This window comes from Phacochoerus africanus, chromosome 11, assembly GCF_016906955.1.
Source record: "Phacochoerus africanus isolate WHEZ1 chromosome 11, ROS_Pafr_v1, whole genome shotgun sequence".
NCBI classification, from domain to species: Eukaryota; Metazoa; Chordata; class Mammalia; order Artiodactyla; family Suidae; genus Phacochoerus; species Phacochoerus africanus.
In genome coordinates, this window is record NC_062554.1 from 80,437,107 (window position 1) to 80,457,604 (window position 20,498).

Genomic DNA, 20,498 nt, shown 5'->3' on the forward strand with positions numbered 1-20,498 from the left:
TCATTCTTTTTCATGGCCGAGCAATATTCCATAGTGTGTGTGTGTGTCTGTGTGTGTGTGTATGTGTGTGACATCTTTATTCATTTCTCTATTGATGAATACTTAGGTTGTTCCATATCTTGACTATTGTAAATAATGCTACTATGAACACTGGGGTGCATGTATCTTTTCTAATCAGTGTTTCATTTTTTCCAGATACATGTCAGGGGTGGAATTGCTGGATCATAATAGTTCTATTTGTAGTTCTTTGAGGAATCGCTATATTGTTTTCCATAGAGGCTGCACCCATTTATATTCCCACCAACAATGTACAAGTATCCTCACCAAAATTTACTTGTAGACTTTTTGATAATAGCCATTCTGACAGGTGTGAGGGCATATCTTTTTGTTGTTTTGATTTCAATTCTGTAATAATTAGCAATGATAAGCATCTTTTCATGTGCCTGGTCACCATCTATACATCTTCTTTGGAAAAATGTCTATTCAGGTCTTATGACTATTTTTTGATCAGGTTGCTTATTTTTTGATATAGAGTTGCATAAGGTGTTTATATATTTTGGATATTAACCCCTTGTTGGTCATATCATTTGCAAATATTTCTTCCCATTCCATAGGTTGGCTTGTTGTCTTGTTGATGATTTCTTTTGCTATGCAAAAGCTTTTAACTCAGTCCCATTTATTTATTTTTGCTTTCATTTCTTTTGCTTTAGGAGACAGAGCCAAAAAATATTGCTACAATTTATGTGAGTATTCCACCTGTGTTCTCTTATAGGAATTTTATTAGTTTCAGGTCATACATTTGGCTCTTTAATCCATTTTGACTTTATTTTTATATATAGTGTAAGGAAATGTTCTAATCTCACCATTTATGTGTAGCTGTCCAATTGTCCCAGAAAAACTTATTGAAAAGATTGTCTTTCTTGCATTGTATATTCTTGCCTCCTTTGTCACAGATTAATTGACCATAGCTGTGTGGGTTTATTCTTGGGCTCTCCATTCTGTTGCATTTATCTATGTGTCTGTTTTTGTGCTAGTATCATGTTATTTTGATTACTGAAGCTTTATTGTATAGCCTGAAGTCAGGGAGGATTACACTTCCAGGTTTATTCTTTTTTCTCAAGACTGTTTTGGCAATTTAGGACCAACAATGGCTGCTCCTGAGTCACTGCTGCTCCAGATCTGGTGCTGTGCTATGACATGGAGTGAGTGGGGCTGGAGCCTTCATTCAGCTCAGACTGGGATGTGAGCCCCAGCATTCTTGGGAAACCCAGCAGGTGCTATAGCAGACCTCACTCCACCTGTCTTCAGGGACAAGCCAGTGTTAATGCACTCCTCAGGTCCCGCAGCCCTCCTATTAGTCTCAGCAGTCCTCTCATCATCAAAGGTGACTTGTCTTCCCTGCTTAGGATACTAGCAATGGGGTGCCTGATCTGTGGCTCTCACCACTCACTCCCCAGGGTGGATGTCTGCCCATGTATCCTCCCTTCCCTCTGAATCCCTTCCCAGGGGATAGGTCCTGACTTGATCCTTTTTCCTCCTTTCCTACCCAATTTTGTGTGGATCTTCCTTACAGCCTTGGTTGTACCAGGTTCCTTCTGCCAGTTTCCAATTATTTTTTGTGAGAATTGTTCTATACATAGATGTGTTTCTGATGTGTTTATATGGGAATGTGAGGTTTAAGTCCTCTTACTCTGCCATCGTGATCAATTTCCTGTAAATGAAGAGTTAATGTCCAGTTCTTGGGTATGATTTACCATCTTCTACACAGGGAAACTGTGAGGACCTTTTCTCTCTTGTCTTCCATATCTCATGTATTAACTGGTTTCAGCTTTAATTCTTTTTTACTTTTATTTTTATTTTTACTACTAAAGGTTTCAGAATCAAAATTTTATTCCTAAACCCCCCAAAGAATACTGCAATTTCATCTTCATGACATTTTTTACTCCTGACACAGTCTTTAACATCTACTACTTTTATAACTCTAAAATAGTTTCTTTACTCACGAATTACATTTGAAAACTTTGTCTCAAGAGACCAGATGAAAGTTAGGGATTTTCTGGTGCTATAGAGTAAAGACTATTCAGTACTACTAGAAGTTGGCTATGTCATTGACTACATGGCTTTAGAGTTTAGACCAGGGGTCAGCAAACTTTGCAAAGGACTAGAAAGTATATATTTTTGGCTTTGTGGGCCTTATGGTTTCTGTCAAAATTACTTGATATTATTCTAGTATCATGAAAACAGCCATAGGCAACTGGTAAAGAACTGGGTGTCACTGTGTTGCAATAAATTGCAAAAGAAAAACAAACAAACAAACAAAAAAACAAAAAAAACCAAAATCAAAACCCAAAAGACAGGCTGTGGGTTAGATCTGTCCCATAGGCCCTTGTTTGTTGACCACTGATCTAGATCAGTAGTTTGATAAGGCATGTATAATAAAAATTCCTATTTATTTATTTATTTAATGGCTACATCTGTGCCATATGGAAATTTCCAGGCCAAGGATCAAATCTGAGCCACATCTGTGACCTACATCTCAGCTCTGGCAATGCCAGCTCCATAGCCCACTACACTGGGCTGGTGATCAATCCGGCAATGCCACAGGAAAAGCCAGATCATTAACCCACTGAGCCACAGTGGGAACTCCAAGAAAACAGTAATTTAAAGTGAATACCATTTAAGTCCTTTAGGTACAAAGAAATGCTTAAAGAGTATACAGATGCAAAGAGGTTTTAGAGAAAAGGAAATCTATTAATGGAAAAATACAATAAACACTTTTTCTTCTATATACAATATATTTTAGAACTCTTAGCTTCTCCTATAGCTTCATCTCTTTATGGAAATGTTAACCAAATTTATATCTGCTTTCCTAAGGTATATCTGTAACTACATTTCTACATTTCAAATGCATACTTGCGTATAACCTATTAGCTTCCCTACCATCACCACTAATGCACAATATAGAAAATACACTATTGAAAATTAGCTCTGCTTTTACACCCAAGAATTTTCACAAATGTTATAGATATTCTCAAGCCAAAAATATTTTAGTTAAAAAATCATATGATTTTTGACTTATTTATGTTTACTTCTGCTGCTATTGTCTGCTAAGTCCTAAAATTATTTTCCTCTACACTGTGTTGAAAAATCCCCTTATTTTTGCCCATTCTGGCTACAGTGGTTCCAGTCTGAGTCCTTATTATTTCAACCTTGCATTGCTAAAACAGAGTCCCGGCTGCATCCAGACCCATGTGTCTCATCTTTTTAACTTATTCTGTACATGCTGACAGATAAAACACTGCTTTCATCAGGTTCTTGCTCCTACCTCTTATTGAACAAGGTCTAAAATACTGATCTTGACATTTATAGCCCTCTACAAAATTACCCCAGGCTCCAGCTCACATCTTCAGAGCTTCAATCTACCTACTTTTCTGTGAACACATTTAATGTTTTTGTTTTTCTTACCTCAAATCCTTAGCTTATAGAGTTGATCTTATTTTGTATTCTTTTCTCCTTTCTACTTATTCTAATACTACGGTAAAAGTCAAGTCCCAGCTCATCCTTTAGATCTTTCTTAAGCTCTTTAGCTTCAAATGACTGCTTTTGTAGTATATTGGTTTCAGGCTTTAACTCCTACTTGTTGGCTGATGTTACCAGTGATCTCATTTCCCTAAACAAATGTAAGTTCCCTGCTTGAACATCTTCATTTTTTCCTGACAGTCATGGCTCTTTCTATACAACCTCTGAGTGCAAACATGGTTGTATGAGTGACCTGAATTAGAAAGTCTGAAATATTAGAGAGAAGGGAGTAGCTTCTCTACAGTCTTTGCTATTGATATTAATCCTTACTAAACGATTATTTTAATTACTAAAAAGTAGCACAAGTTGGTGTTTTCTCAGTCTATGACTGGATAAGGGAAAAGATGCAAATAGCAAGGGTCTGAGAGGTTCAATCATACAGAGTTCTGAAAACAGCCATGGCCACCAAAGGAAGAGTTTTTGGCTTTTCTGCCATTAGTAAAATATATTTCTACATTCTTAATTCTTCCCATTTCATGTCTCTGTAGGAATATAGGCTCTAATAAAAAAAATAATCTATTAAGGTAACAAAGAAAAAGATTATTTTCATATAGAAATTAAAGGGGTTCTTCTAACTATAATGATGCAGAAATTACTTGTTATAGTCCAAACTTCTCTTCCCAGACATACTGTAAGATTGCTGAGATAAAGTAGTCTGACAAGTATGCCAAGATGAGGAGGCATTATTTAAGTACAGGTAGAGGAAGAGGCACCAGTAACAAGAAACCAAAAGAGGGGACATTCAGAAAGGCAGGAGAGGAGTTCCTGTTGTGGCTCAGTGGTAACGAACCCAACTAGTATCCCATAAGGATGTGGGTTCAATCCCTGGTCTTGCTCAGTAGGTTTAGGATCCTGCATTGCTAAGAGCTGTGGTGTATGCTATAGATGCGGTTCAGATCCCACAATGCTGTAGCTGTGGTGTGGGCTGGCAGCTGCAGCTCGGATTTGACCCCTAGCCCGGGAACTTCCATATGCAGTGGGTACAGCCCTAAAAAGACAAAAAAAAAGGGGGGGGGGGCAGGAGAAAGTATCATTGAGGAAGCTGAAGATCCCTTTTCACAGTGGGGGTGGGTAAATAGTCACCCAAGATGAGGAATAAGCTGAAGCTTTCAGATTTGGAAAGGTAACAAGATCAGTGGTAATCACAGAAAGAGCAGTTTTTACACAGATTGTGTCAAAAAATAAGAGTCATGTTAATAATATTGTTGCTTTTATGCCTACTATGATCTATGTGCACATTTACTAAGGCATGATCTAACAGGAAAGCGGAAGGAAGGAACATTTAATGAGGACTTAATATGTGCAAAGCACTTTAAGGATTTTTATATCCTTGTCCTCAGGAGGAAATGAATAAACCAAGGTTGTACAGTTAAGTAACAGAGTTTGTAACTGAAGCTGTTTTCACCCTTGTGTAACTACCACCGTATCTTAGATTTCCTCCTCTAGCGTCTACAAAAATATGGCTTTCAGGAGTTCCCATGGTGGCACAGTGGTTAACGAACCCAACTAGGAACCATGAGGTTGTGGGTTCAATCCCTGGCCTTGCTCAGTGGGTTAAGGATCCAGCATTGCCGTGAGCTGTGGTGTAGGTTGCAGACTCGGGTTGGATCACGCGTTGCTGTGGCTCTGGCGTAGGCCAATGGCTACGGCTCTGATTAGACCCCTAGCCTGGGAACCTCCACATGCCGTGGGAGTGGCCCTAGAAAAGGCAAAAAGACAAAAAAAAAAGTATAGCTAAAACATAGTAAAACAGACTTATATAAAATGTACCTACCTTATCACTGAACTCAAAATAGAAAGGAATTCAGTAAAGTTGTTATATAAATTGTTTAAAAAAATATGGTTTTCATCTGCTTTATCTAACTTCAGGTCACACTTTGATACCTGGATATTATCTGCGCAAAGATGGTAGAATACGAAAATTAGAATAATCCTAAATAAATTGGTCCAGCCTCCTTCCCTTTTCTTTTCTTTTTTCCCGTCTAAGTAAACTGAAATCCAGAAAGGTAAAGATATGAATAACTCACATTGAAAAAACTGGACTTTACAGTGAAAAAACTGGGACTGAAACTTCTACTTCCTGAATCCCAAACTCATGCCTGTTTTCATTATAAACTCTATGAAGAGTCCAAATTGTATGCAAATATGTGCTTGATTCAAGGAGGAATCAGCAGGGCATGACAAGAAGGTGTGATATCAATGTTTCTCCATGAATGGTTTGAAATGGGGAGAATGACTTTCAATTCTAAATACCTAAGTCTCTATAACTATAAAAGAAGGCATTTATTTTTTAGCAGAAGCTGATGGTGGAGGATACATAATGAAAAATAAGCATACAAAATGCTAAAAAATCACTAGATAGTTAATATTCACTATAATCTAACATTTTTATTTCAAACCAAGATTTCTAAAGTGACAATGATCAGAAGATTTTTATAAAAAAGAAGCCATTTTCCTCAAATTGAAAAAAAGCAATTTTTTCACTGTAAAGAAAAGGGAGTCCTTTTGTCCTCTAGCAAAACTGGAATCTTATTCTATATATTAAGACTTTTGCATCATCATCAAATATATAACTACCAATGAGGGTGCAAAACATGTTTTTATGAATCAGGGAAAGGTGGCTATGTATGCCACTACATATTTAGCCACATTTTAAGTATGAAGCAGGAACTGCATGCTAAAAGTCAATATGAGTAGGAGTTCCCGTCGTGGTGCAGTGGTTAACGAATCCAACTAGGAACCATGAGGTTGCGGGTTCGGTCCCTGCCCTTGCTCAGTGGGTTAACGATCCGGCGTTGCCATTAGCTGTGGTGTAGGTTGCAGACGTGGCTCGGATCCTGCATTGCTGTGGCTCTGGTGTAGGCCGGGGGCTACAGCTCCAATTCGACCCCTAGCCTGGGAACCTTCATATGCCACGGGAGCGGCCCAAAGAAATAGCAAAAAGACAAAAAAAAAAAGTCAATATGAGTAAAAAGAATTATGCAATCTTTATGAATTTTGCTACATGTATAAATAACACATTCCAAAGCTGGAATGTAAGTATTATCCATAATCTCTAGCAATAATCATGTAAATAATCATGGCAAGCTGGAGGCATTTTCCATCACTCATTTCTGCAGGATTCCATGTTACCTAGTAGTGTTGACAGATTGCAATTCACATATGGTAGGTTTTGAGTACATAAATCTGCCATTTAAAAATCAGTACTAAATACAAACAGAATTGGGGGTAGCCATGACAATGATAAGGATGTCACTGCTGAGTTGCTGAGAATTTCTGGAAAGTCAACCTATTATATTACATTATATGCATGCACATATATAATGCATATGGGCAAGGATCTTATTGATTGCTAAGGGACAAGCAGAGTGTTATAGAATGGCATGAGCCACAAGCCTAACATGATTAACAAAGAAAACAAGCTGCAGTGTACAATATATGTCATACATAACCCTCTTAAAAGCTTGGCCTGATTGTCTTCTAGATATGAATGAGAGGAAAGTTCAACCAGAGGAGTTATGAACTCATATCAAAGAACAAAGGACACAATTTCCAAAGACAGGTTTCCTTTTTCCAGTGTGAGGTAGCATGGGTGCCAGCAGATTCTTATCTGCTCTGCTGTGTTGACATAGCATGTCATCAAAGTGACAAATTCTTCAAGCTAGTGGTTAAGTTAGTGATGTTGGAGAAATGAAGAGTACATCAACTGTGGTAGGAGGCCTCCTACCTCTTGCCTGTCGTCCAGGCCCACAGCCTTCCTGAGCTCCTGGGCTCTCCTGCTGCACGCTCCAGGGGACCAACTGGCACCTGCGCCATTTGTGAGTCTTCCACCTACAAGGGAAGAACAGAAGCCTCATAGAGAAGGAGCAAAAATGCCAAGGAAATCAGAGAGATAAGAGTGGCAAGGAACCATGACTCTGACAACTGCAAAAAGGAATTTATTTGACAATGCTCAGTCCTATCGACATTTAATTTAGATCTTCATCAAGGAATTATAAAAAGCAGCAATAAATATAAATGTACTTTGTAGGGCAGTGGAGACAAGAGTCCATCACAGTCACGTTTTATAAGAATGGACTCTACAAGTACCATTTAGCCTTTTTAATGTTAAGACTGCCAGCAGATGTAACAGTACCAGAAGTGATGTCTTCCATTTAAATAAGGTATATTTATTTTATATTCAAGTTATAAAATTGCATTCAAATCATGAGGACTTTCACATAGTGCGTGCGTTCTTTCTCTTTCTTTTTTTCTTTCCTTCCTTCCTTCCCTCCCTCCCTCCTCCCTTCCTTCCTTTTGTCTTTCCTTTTGTCTTTCCTTTCTTTTATTCTTTCTTGCCTGCAGGTACAGCAAATGGAAGTTCCCAGGCTAGGGGTTGAATCAGAGCTACAGCTGCTGACCTAGACAACAGCCACAGCAATGCCAGATCCAAGATGCAACTGTGACCTACACCACAGCTCTTGGCAATGATGGATCCGTAGCCTACTAAGCAGGGTCAGGGATTGAACCTGTGTCCTCATGGATACCAGTTGGGTTCATCTCCACTGAGCCACAAGGGAAACTCCTGCATGGTGCTTTTTGATTAGCATTGTAGGGATAATTCAGAAGCTGCAATTTATAATATGCTTCACAAAAACAAATCCCCTAAATAAGTTTGGGCTAATAGTTAATATTCATCATGTAAGCATGTAATTACACTGTTTGTCATCTCAGAATTAATACAGATAAATTAAGATGGCAAATGTGCCATCAATTTCATCTTAAATTATTATTTTTGTGATCACACATTCCATCAACTGATGGCATAATATTTCATTTATTGTCAGGACTGCAATTATACACCATATCAAGTTTCAATTAGATGCTTTTTGAAAATAGTGACAAGAAAAATTTTCTCTAATAATTATCAAGATGATGATATATAGCTTCAACTACCTTACTTTTCCTTGAGGTGGCTGCAAATGAACAGAATAGACATCTCACTAACATCACTGAGATAAAGAAGTCACTTCATGAGCCCAGAAGCCAGCATTTATGAGGAACAGGTGCTCTTTGGAGCCAAGGGAGGAATGCTTAGGCTCTTCCTAGAAGTGCAAAAGAACTGCTTCCTAAAGCATGTGTTTCCTAACTATACATCACTTATCTGCATTTCATATTGTTTATATCAACATAAGACATTTCCTCAAACTCCTGAAGCTGACAATATAGCTTGGCCATTTACACAGTATTTGTGTCCCTGGAGAAGATTCTGGCAGCAAAGCAGCTCTTTGAAAGAGGCAAGAGATGGTATCCACTATCATAAATATCTCCAGCTCCACTGAGTCAGCAGGGCTGTGCTGGCTTCCTCTTCTCATTGTTAAGAAGATGCAGACCTGACATATTTTGCTTTGTGCTTTGTTCACATGGCTTTTCGTTCACTCCATTACCTGTAGCTTTGGCACACTTGAGGGGCCTCACAGGCCTTCTCTTCATAGAGAGGATCCGTGCAGTCTCTGCCTCCGTTGGCTGGCAGCTGAATGACGACCCGGTGCCGAGTCTGTTTCCTGATTCCAGAGTCTCCTGGAAAGAGTCAGATTTTTAACCTCTGTTCTCTGCACTGAGAAAAGAATCTCCAACTACTAGCCTATGTGAAGAAATTACATGGCCTCCAGCTACACATACTTTGACATACCTGAATGAGAGGCCTCATCTAGTCTAGCCATTTCCTAAGTTCTCGGAAAGACCATTTATATTGAAAACCCAATTTACTCTAAAAATGTGAAGAATGGGGAAAATAGTTCCATAGTCAGCTAGCCTTCCTCATGCTCAGTTACAAAGTGATTTTGCTTTTGTAAGTCTCTTTCCCCTTGAGACATATGACAGATTTAATTAATTTATTTTCCTCTACCTTAAGTTTATTTTCATGCCATTTCACATAGCCTTGTTTACCATACGGGACTCATACACATCTAATGAATCTTTCTTGGGAGAATATATTCAATGTTTTAATGTGAAGTTTTATTTCTTTGCTATTCACTTAATTTGAAAGGTATGACTCGTTAATTATTCTAGTCATTTATTATTCATGTTAAACAGTTTAAGATCTTCAATTCAGAGCACATCCTAAACACCCAAACTGTAGTAGTGAAACAAAAGTGGCTTCCTAGAGGCAGAATTTTTAGAGAAGCATTTAAAAGTACAGTAATTACTATGAGTAAACTACTACAAATTGTGTTAAAAGAAACAATGGAAATAGTCAAGATTTATCTTCAATGAAGATATCAACTTGAGACTACTGCTGATATAAAGATGCTCAAAATATTTTACTATGAGAAATACATAATATATACGACTTGACAACTTTAATAAAATACATCCCAACTCACAATATATACACTTTAAAGATGAATAGCTTCACGTCACAAATTCACTTATAAAAGAATTCCCTAAACAATCACTTCAACAGAGGTCCCCTGATGCATTTACATTTTTTGCAAGATCATTAAATATTTGATCTGCAGACAACAGAAATGGAAATTTAGAAGGGTTAGCAGCTTCTAACAATGAACATTTAATCAGAAACAAAATGAAACATTCTTAAAAATCAGTCTGTAGGAAAATATGATTTGACAATTAGAAGTTCCCAGTAACAGAACATGCTCTCACATGAAGTCAGGGTATCCCTCAGCATGGTCTGGTCTCTGACTCCCATGGGAATTGGAGTTTCCTGTATTATATGGGAGAATGGATCAGAGTAGTGATTCCTAAAGGTCTAACTACATAGGAACATTTATTTGAAAACAAACAAACAAAAAAACAGATTTCTCATCAGATACCCTGAAATACTAAATAAGAATCACTGAGAGCTGGAGGAGGGAAACTGTGGATATGTGTGAATCTGATTTTTTACAAAGCTTGCCAGGAAGCGCTGATAAACAGCCAGGTTTCAGATCTACTGGGATAATTGGCCATGTGTGTCTCATCTCAATTTCAGGTTCTAGGGTTTGCACATAAATTTTTAGGCTTATTTCCATAGTAGGAATGTACTATTAATGACTGCATTAACTATGTTAGTGAATAGTTGGAATTCTATAGGTAATGAAGTAGGGGACTGGGAGCTGGAGGTAGTGGGTACCAGAGAGACAAAAATATTGGAAAATACTGTTATAGACTCTTTAAAACTGTAGCAATTGTAGTTTGAATGCCAGCTGCAATTTTACATATTAAATATCATTTCCTAAGAAAGCTCTAAGAGGTGCCAACAGGACTTTTAATTGCTAACACTATCTACATCCATTATATTGTTCAATGACTGTTATTTTAAGGCCCAGGTGACAAATTCTTCTAATAATTTAGAGTTAGGAAAAATTTTGCTTCCTTTGACAATCTGTTCAAATAATCCACTATGCTTCTATTTTATTGCCTTGTTCACAGAAACTCAGAACTAATTTTCTTCTCAGTTGCAGGGGCTTACCTTAGCTCTCATTTTATATGATTATGTTTCTCTTCTTCTCCCCTCCCTCCACCCTATTTACTATCTGACTCATTTTTTTTATGCTTTCTATTATTTTTCTTTTGCTTTATATTTATAATCTATCTTTAATCTTTTTAAAAGAATACACAAACTAAATGGCCATTCTTATTTGTTTAGAACTAAGGGAAGGAGGGAGGTGTATGTTTGCTTGCATTTTAACAGGGAAAAGAGGGAAAGAACACAGAAGAGCAGATCTTTGTTTCCCAGGTGGTCAAAATTCTTAGAGTCAATAACTCTCCAGCCCTTTTTAACCTGCAGATAAAAAAGGAGACATAGAATTGAAGCCAAGGGATTCGGAGGGATGATGAGATCAGCATCAGTGGCACCTTACAGACTGAAGCTCCTGATCATTAACTACCTAGATATCAGCTGGTATCCATCCCAGGCTAATCAGATTTGGGAAGCAGCAATCAAATGTTGGTGTTCCAATTCTACTTTATTGATCTGAAAGCAAAAAGTCACCTAATATAAAATGCTGAAACATTTCAGTGCCTTCTCCTCACATCTCCACAGGTTTGTACTTGATATATAAGACTATGATAACTCTTTTCACACCCATAATTGATTCTGCAATGGCCATCCATTTATTCCTATAAAAAAGTTCAAACACCTTAACCTTGTGCAGCCCATATGATAGAGATTACGACCTGATGAAAGGGGAACATTCCAAAGCCATAACACCTGGAGAGGAAGTTTAATAGGGTTACATAGGAAGTCATGACATCCCATGTCTCTATCCACTGGAAGGTTCATTTCTTCCTAGACCTTAGTTAACAAATTATCTGTACACTCAAAGAAAGAGCACTATAGAGCTCAGCCAGGTTATAGAGCTCTCACATCAGAGAGCAAAAGGAAAGCTACAGCACACATCACAAAAGATAAATTACTAAAAATGGAAGGTTCCTCACTAATGATTTGAGCTGGCCAACATGGAATTTTACAACCTTCATAGCTTCCTCTATGTATTTACACCCAAATTATTGTACGTGGTGGGAATATATTCATAGCTTCCATTTATCTTTGTGTTTCAGCACCTGAGCAATGATCACACAGAGTAAAGGCTAAAAAAATGTTTGCTGAATTAGCAAACACATTTATTTCACTTCTTCCTAACTGGATTATAAACTAGCATATTCTGGGAGTTCCCGTCGTGAATTCCAGAAACGAATCCAACTAGGAACCATGAGGTTGCGGGCTCAATCCCTGGCCTCGCTCAGTGGGGTTAAGGATCCGGTGTTGCCGTGAGCTGTGGTGTAGGTTGCAGACGTGGCTTGGATCTGGCATTGCTGTGGCTCTGGCATAGGCCAGCAGCAACAGATTAGCACCCTAGCCTGGGAACCTCCATATGCCTCAAGTGTGGCCCTAAAAAAAGGACAAAAGACCAAAAAAAAAAAAAAAGCATATTCTACTCCTTTTAATCAATTTTCTTATAGCATTATGCACATGGGTAAGAAGTCTTTTGTTTAGTGTTAATATGAACTAAAGTATTTGTTCACTGGAAATAATGAGAAGGGGAAAAATAAAGAAGTATTTCTGTAGTGTTTATACTTGAAAATACCTATCTAGGATAGGTAGAAAAAAAAGGATTATATATTTAGAAAACATCTGTGTGGTAATGGGCAGCAGAGATTCAGAAGATATGTAATCTCTCCCTCAGTTACACATTTTTCAGATATCTTAAGACATTCAAGACAAATTTCACTGGAGAAATTCCTTGATGAAAAGACTTAAAGGGCAGGCAAAACTAAGACTGGTTAAGCTGGAAGTGTGATATATGGTAGGCTAGAGCAGCATAGTGATGGGACATAGAAGGGGAAAGGCAAAATATAAAGGCAGTTTTCAGACTTTTGGGGGTTAATTCTAGAATAGTACTACTTGAGGGCATCAAGGTAGAAAAGACGCCTCTGCAATATTCCTTCTAGCCCTCAGGTCAATAAATGTAGTAAGAAAAAAGGAGCAAACAGAATTTGAGCAGTCAAATGTATATTTGGTCAAAAGAACTGATTTTTTTTTTTAAGATTGGAGCTACAAATAATTTATATGCATAAATGTTTTCCATCTTTAATAAATCATTTTATAAACATTTATGAAAATCTGGAAAAGTTATCAAGTATGCTGTTTTAAGGATTAAATGACTCTACTCAAATATTGATCTTTATCAGCATTGATTTTTCAAGACATATCTTGAGTGAGGGCTCGGTGCCATTTCAAATCACTCTTTCTGTTCTTCCTGGAATCCTAAGCTGCTCTGTTCCATTTTCTGTAATCCTATACTGTAATTTTACCTATTTCAAGTGACTTTAAAAAGAAGGGGAGCTCCACATTTTCCTAAGTCCAAAATACTTACAAAATGTAGATTTCACCTACAAAATTAAATTTAAAAGAACTTCTTCATTCCTGAATTAATTTTCTGTTGCTATTATTTATCACTGAATATTTAACTTTTTTTTTTTTTTTAGCATTTTAAAATTGTATACGGAAGTCAGTGTAATTTCAACGAAGCTTGGCTTATTTCCACTTCATGCCAAATAATGAAAAACTAACATGTCATTGCTTTATTTTTCCCTACAACAAAAGGCTAGTTTTCTATAATACCATTGTATCTTTATTCTTAGTTACAGCAGTCTACAGGAAAAACAGAAAAGGCTTCTCCCCGCACACAAAGCATCCTGTCATTGCTGTCCAATAGCAACTGCACCACTACCTCCTAATCTTTATTCTTCAATACGCAATTACAGCTATTCTTTTAAAAGTCTGAGCACCTAAGTTTAAGATTTATGAAAGCCTCTTCTTCTGGGCAACTCAATATAGAGCCGCCAAATAGAACAGGCAGGGCTAATCTGCTGGTGATGAGTTCATCAGTTTGGCCAAACACAGCCTCATCTCTCAGAGCCTCTTGCTCTCAGGACAGCAGATTTTTGAGCTGGCATTCTTGTACTTTTTAGCCATTACCACCCAGGAGATCTAGAGACTAGTATCCTAGTGGCACCATGCATTTTAATTTACAGCAGTTAACCACCTTCCTCCAAGAGACCATCCAACTAAAACCCATTAAATCTCATATGTCTGTCACTTACCACAAGAAACTAGCACCCACTGATCCTCCTTGCACATCACCTGGACCTTGGCACACATTCTGTGCCTAATCTATTCAATTTCTCATTCTTTTCCATCCTCTAATCTTTCCACAACTGTACCCAGTGAAAAACAGTGGCTCTCCCCTTCAAACACTCCTTAGAATATTTCCTTCATATTCCCTGCCAGTGGAGGTTGGCTCTACTAACCATTTCCTAGTCTTTTCTCCTCCCTTTTACCTTTAGAAATCTCTAACTTCTCTGAAGCTCCTGTCATCAACTTTATCATCAGTTATTAACTTTGTAGCAGTCATCTATCAACATTCCATTAATTAATGACTTTAGAACACTGCTCACTATAATCCTTGTTCTTCTTACCTCTGCCACCAGTGGTTCTGGCATCCACTCTGGTAGTTATTCCATCAAAGTCACTGGACTCTGAGTTACTGTACCTCCTCACCTCCAATGACCTTTTCCTGCATCATGCATCAATTATTAGCTCTTCTGTTCATCCCCCAATGATATCATCATCAATACCTGCACACTCTCATCCTAAACATCTTAATTTCTGGTTACTCCACCTAACCTTCCAGTTCACATACTTTACTAAAGGTGAAAGTTCCTCTTACTAAAATTCCTCAAACTCCATTAAGAGTGCCACTCCACCTTCCCAATCACCTTTTCAACACATCATCCCCTTCATGACCTTACTTCCATTTTGACCCACTTTAGATTCCATTCTCCATTATTATTATAAGCACTCCCTTGAAAACACCCTTGACTCTTGGTTCCTCTTTCTCTTGTACTCTTCTGGAAAAGTCCCGACCTTAATCAATGTTAATTCTTTCCCTACGTCTTTCCTTCACTCAAACAACTGAACATGGCTGAAGAAACACTGGCAACTGTGCTGAACAACCCCTTTTAAAATACATGATTAAATGGGAACTCCATGTTGTCTATCACAAATTCTATTACATATTATTAACCTGCCCACTTTTGTACATTCCAAAATGATGTCATATCTTCTTCTTCTCGCCTACCCTGCACCCTTCACATACAATGAAACATTAGAACAATCACTAAATGCTTTTTCTGTCTCATACCACCAGAATGTAAGCTTCTAGAGAACATGAAAATTGATTTCTTTGTTGACTTCATCCTTTATATTTAAAATTGTGCCCAGTACATTACAGTTATTTGAAAAATCTCTTAGAATGAAAAAAGAATGATTGCTTAAATAATATATATAATGTTTAATGACACAGCAAAGCATTTAAAAACAATTATAGTAAATGTACCAGCAAATCCTAATAACAATTAGAAATTTGTATCAGTAAGTTCTCCTTAATCATGATCTAAATATTTTCCCCACATTGACATGTAATTAAACTTCTAAGAAAGGATGTTTTCGATACACCAAGTTAAAACATTTATCAGATACTGAGCATATGCAATGTGTAATGCCTCTTCTACTACAGGAACTTATAATCACTATAGACAAGAAATTATGTTTTAGTTGAACCATGACTCACAAAGCAAAGAGCACTTTACCATATGTTATCTCATTTTTTTGACATAGAACAACTCATAGATGTTATATCCAAGGCTTGGAGAGATTAAGTATCTCCCTTAAGGTCACTTAGCTGCTATGTGGCCAAGATAGGTTCCAAACGAGATTTACTGATTCCAAGTCCACTCATTCCATTAAATCATGAAACTCACTACTCATTTTTATGTTCAAAAACTAAAATTGTTTCCTACCATATGAGTAAGTCTAATTTGATCTTGGATGACCTGCCTACATTCTTCTTTCCAACTTCACATCTTGACTTTCCTCTACACATTCCAAGCTCCAGTGGGCTGGATCCCGCCTTCTTCTCAACAACACATCTTTTTTCATGGTCATTAAGAGTTTTCCTGATGGCTTTGATCCACCCTTGGGATTCTTTTACGCAATCTCTCTTTCAAAAAAGGCTCTCTACCTTCTTTTCAATAAGATTTTCCCTAATATTTCCTCCCACAATGGGTTTTCCTTTTCCTACAGCTCTTTCTGTTGTACCACTAAATCTTGTTATTGAATCATGTTAGTCTTACATTATCTGATCTATGTAGAAGAGTTCTATATTTTAAATAAGATCAAAAGCTGCTTTGAAGTTCTCTATAGGAGCCACCAATGTGCTAATTAAATACAGTAATCATTAAATTAGAAATGCAGTATTTATGCATATATTACAGATGAGTATTAACAATCTATTTGTTCCCTCATCTATCTGCTAAAATGTTTTTACAGAGCCTTATATAAGTTACCAGTTTGACACATAATTTTTTTTTTATTTTCTAAGAGGTAAGAGAAAAGTAAATATATTTCTTAGTACTGTAAAAATCATCATCAAAATGAAAATCATGTTATTTAATTTTCAATGATAGTTTTTTTTCTTTTTAATTTTATTTTTTCTTTTTTAGGGCTGCACCCATAGCAAATGGAAGTTCCCAGGCTAGGGGTCCAATCGAAGCTGCAGCTACTGGCCTATGTCACAGCCACAGCAACACAGGATCCAAGTTGTATCTGCAACACACACTGCACTCATGGCAACATTGGAGCCTTAAGCCACTGAGCAGGACCAGGGATGGAACCCACATCCTCTTGGACATTAGTCGAGTTTGTTACTGTTGAGTCACAATGGGAACTCTCATGAAAGATTTTTTAATCAGTAAGTTATATTTATATTTCTTCCCTTTCCAGGCATACGTAATGCATAAGAAGATAACAAATCCATAGATTAGCTAAACTGGTTCCTAATTCACTGACATATTCTAATATCCCAAATTAGTTTCAAATGAAGGTCTACTGAAATGAGAATATTTTACCCAATTCCTCTTTTTTAGGATTAACTATCCTAGAATCAATTTAATGGAATCTTTACTGTTTAATTTTTGTATTTTGTTTCCTTGAAATACTTCAGACCAGGAGAGCTATTATTTCAAAATACTTTACTCAATATAAGGAAATACCCCAAATAAAGAAAAGGCAAAGTTTTTTCTACTTTCAAAAATTTTTCTTACATATGTTAAATCTGCATGACATTATTAATGTTTTGAAATTAGTAGTAAATGACCTATCTCATACCAATACAAAACATCCAGTATAAAAAATCCAGAACAAAATGTTCAAGGATAAAAATTCTCTGCAATAAGTAATCTTTTTCATTGTAGTAATGAATAACCAATAATTATCACAGAAATATTAACCGATGAGAAAGTACAATTCTATTGCTGATTATGACCAAACTAAAGGGTATCATATATTATTTAGTTTTTAAGGAAATAAGGGTATAAAAGAAGAAAATCTGGATAAAAATGTCATACAACATTGCCTTATAAATAAGATTAACGCCATTAACATTTTTTTAAAAAGTAGATGTAATTCTTTTTGTCCTAAAAGCTTTTAAAATGTCTTAAAAGACTTTTGTTTTTCTTCCTTTTTTTCTTTTTTCTTTTTTTTTTGTCTTTTTGTCTTTTCTAGGGCTGCACCCGTGGCACATGGAAATTCCCAGGCTAGGGGTCGAATTGGAGCTGTAGCTGCTGGCCTACACCACAGCCACAGCAACGCCGGATCCAAGCCATGTCTGTGACCTACACCACAGCTCTCGGCAATGCCAGATCCCTAACCCACTGAGCAAGGCCAGGGATCAAACCCGCAACCTCATGGTTCCTAGTTGGATTCGTTAACTACTGAGTCACGATGGGAACTCCGATTATTAAATTTTATGCTATTATGTAATATTTTCAGAATTAAGAAAATTCTGACAATTTAAAACAGTTATTAAACTAGAAGTTGATTCTTAATTGAATCTCTCTAGTAAGAGTCAAGAAGCATAAGTGAAAGCATAAAAGGAGCTTAGGAAAAGCTGTCTTTATTTGTTGGAAGAGTAAAATAAAAAGTAGGAGACAGTGTCATCTGTGACAATGAGAGACACTGTGCTCATTCATTGCATAAGTTACCTGGAGGATGTTGACATCTTTCTTAGCTGCCAGAAAGGATCCTATCCTAAAGGGTAAAGAATCATCAAAGTATATGCCATGATGTAAAAGGGACTGTGTCTGTGAGTAATAAAAGCAAAACCAAACCAAACTGGTAACAAATCCTCATCTTGTAAATGCCCTATGGCATGTTAAGTGTTGGCAGAGGTATGATTTGCCCATTTTTCCCCTTTCCTTTACTCCCATCCTGTGGGTCACACGATTCAATCTTTAGTGAATCTGGTCTCATGACTGTTTCTTGCCACTAAGTAGGCTGAAAGCCATGAGTATGTTCTTTTTGAAATACATAAAGGCACTATACATTCTAGAATTAATGTTTATGGAAAGTTTATTACTACAATAAAGTTTAGAGTATTTTCACTTTGATCTATATTCTAAAGTTATTTATGTCACTTTTAGCATAAAATTCATTTGTTTGGTACTCTAAAAGCTCTGTTATTTTCTAGAAGGAAACCAAAATTTTATAGCATTCATGCCAAACCAGGATTAAACAGCCAGCCCCCATGTAAACTTCAAAATATTGCTCAGCCACAGGAACTTGGAGGTACTGGTGAGAGGCTTGCCAGGTGAACCACCTTCAGAACCCTGCAGATCATACCTTCTTTACATGAGGAAGGGCATGGAGTCCAGTCACTATATGGGGTCACGATGCAGTCCTTCCTACAAGGAAGCAGACAGGGCCTCACTGTTTCAGGTCGAAGGCTTTCAGGACACCTAGGAAGAGCAAAGGGAAATGACTGCATCTACCTCCACAGTCATCCAGAAAACTAGGTAATTTAATATCTTCAGAATTTTCATTGCTAAAATTGCTAAACAGTCATCAATCTATTCTTCAACTTCCAGCATCCTTTCTGATTTGACAAGCACTACACAACAAAAATAATTCTTCCAAACTGAACCTCAATAAAGATTCTCAAGGCAGAACATGTAAATTCAATTATCATAATTGTGCTGTACAGAAGAAAATATAATAATTATGCCTTATTTGCTTATAACAATCTCTCCATTAATAAATTTCTATTTTCCAACATGCTTTGTAAGATATTTACTGAAGTTCAAATTGCCAATTTATTACCAACTATAACTTTCCAGGTTATTCTGCAGTTTATATTTACAAAATATGTTTGGCATAAAATAAATTTATAATGGAGTATATTCTACATATACTCTAGCATATACTCAAAAGTACATGTTGTATTTACAGCCATGTATTTCATAATAAATAAATAATAAAATAATAAAAGTGTATAGATTACTAAGATAACCAATTTTTATTTTATTCCTGGTTTCATTTACTGTCTCTATTCTTATTTTTTCTTCCATTTTGTCCCAAGTTTCAAATTATTGGATTTTAAATATTTGAAGTGTTTTTATAAGTCACAATATTTTTCAAAGAAAAAGTGAGTATAAGTAAAGCAGAAAAAATTAAAGAAAAACAAAATGCTATGTTCTTGACATAAAGTATAGTAAATTTAAAATGATTATTATTTTTAAAAATATAGGAAAATATTTATTAGGAACACAAGAGAAAGATAATGACAAAACACTGAAAAGTCTTACACTATATAAGGTTTTTACTTCCTAAAAGATAATTTTAGGAAGCTGATATATCAGTTTTAAACATACTGTTTTGGTTATGGTGTACTGATTATAAGATTTTTAAATTATCCTATTCTTTTCTGTATCTTTACAATCTGATTCTACTATTGCTAGTGGTCAAATGTTGGTCATGAGCACTAGAAGACAATGTATATTAGGACAATAAAATACAATAACATAATTCTTATAACTAAAAGTACTTAATGTTCTGATTTCTAAGATATTCTGTTTTGAGGTCATATTAATCTCTGAAAAGTAAGCTAAGAGGTAGTGAAGAAATAAACCAAAGAATTAGTATAACTGTTACTGGAATAACTTGGCAAGTTAGTGAAAAATGGGATTTAAAAATACTCCCCATAGAAGAAGCCAAATTTTTTGTAGGTCAAGATAAATTGCCTTTTAACAAGTAAGTTAATCAGCTTTTCAGAACTGAACTATGAGTGAAAAAAATCAACATCATTAATCTCCTTCCCATAATTTATGGCACTTTGCTGACACTTCATCTTTTGCTAGATCTTATAATTTTTTATCTGCATATCCTATCTCATCTGTACATGTTATGTTCTATTCAACTATACAGATACATGCCTTTCTCTCTTATTCTATAACACTAGGGTTTATTTGAAAGTGAATTTAAAAAGATATACTGGATTCAGCATTTCTAAAAGAAATAATCTTCCTGGGTTTATGTT

At 36.3% G+C, this 20,498-nt stretch overlaps 1 protein-coding gene across 1 annotated transcript in view; it reads right to left on the reverse strand.

Moving 5' to 3' along the window:
* Positions 1-20,498, reverse strand: part of THSD7A (thrombospondin type 1 domain containing 7A) — a 442,541-nt gene that overhangs the window by 66,951 nt on the left and 355,092 nt on the right. The window contains exons 9-11 of the mRNA XM_047752579.1: positions 18,806-18,921; positions 9,006-9,138; positions 7,307-7,410 (exon numbers count right to left, since the gene is read on the reverse strand). Coding sequence (XP_047608535.1) covers positions 7,307-7,410; positions 9,006-9,138; positions 18,806-18,921 — 353 coding nt within the window. The remainder of the gene's footprint in view (positions 1-7,306; positions 7,411-9,005; positions 9,139-18,805; positions 18,922-20,498) is intronic.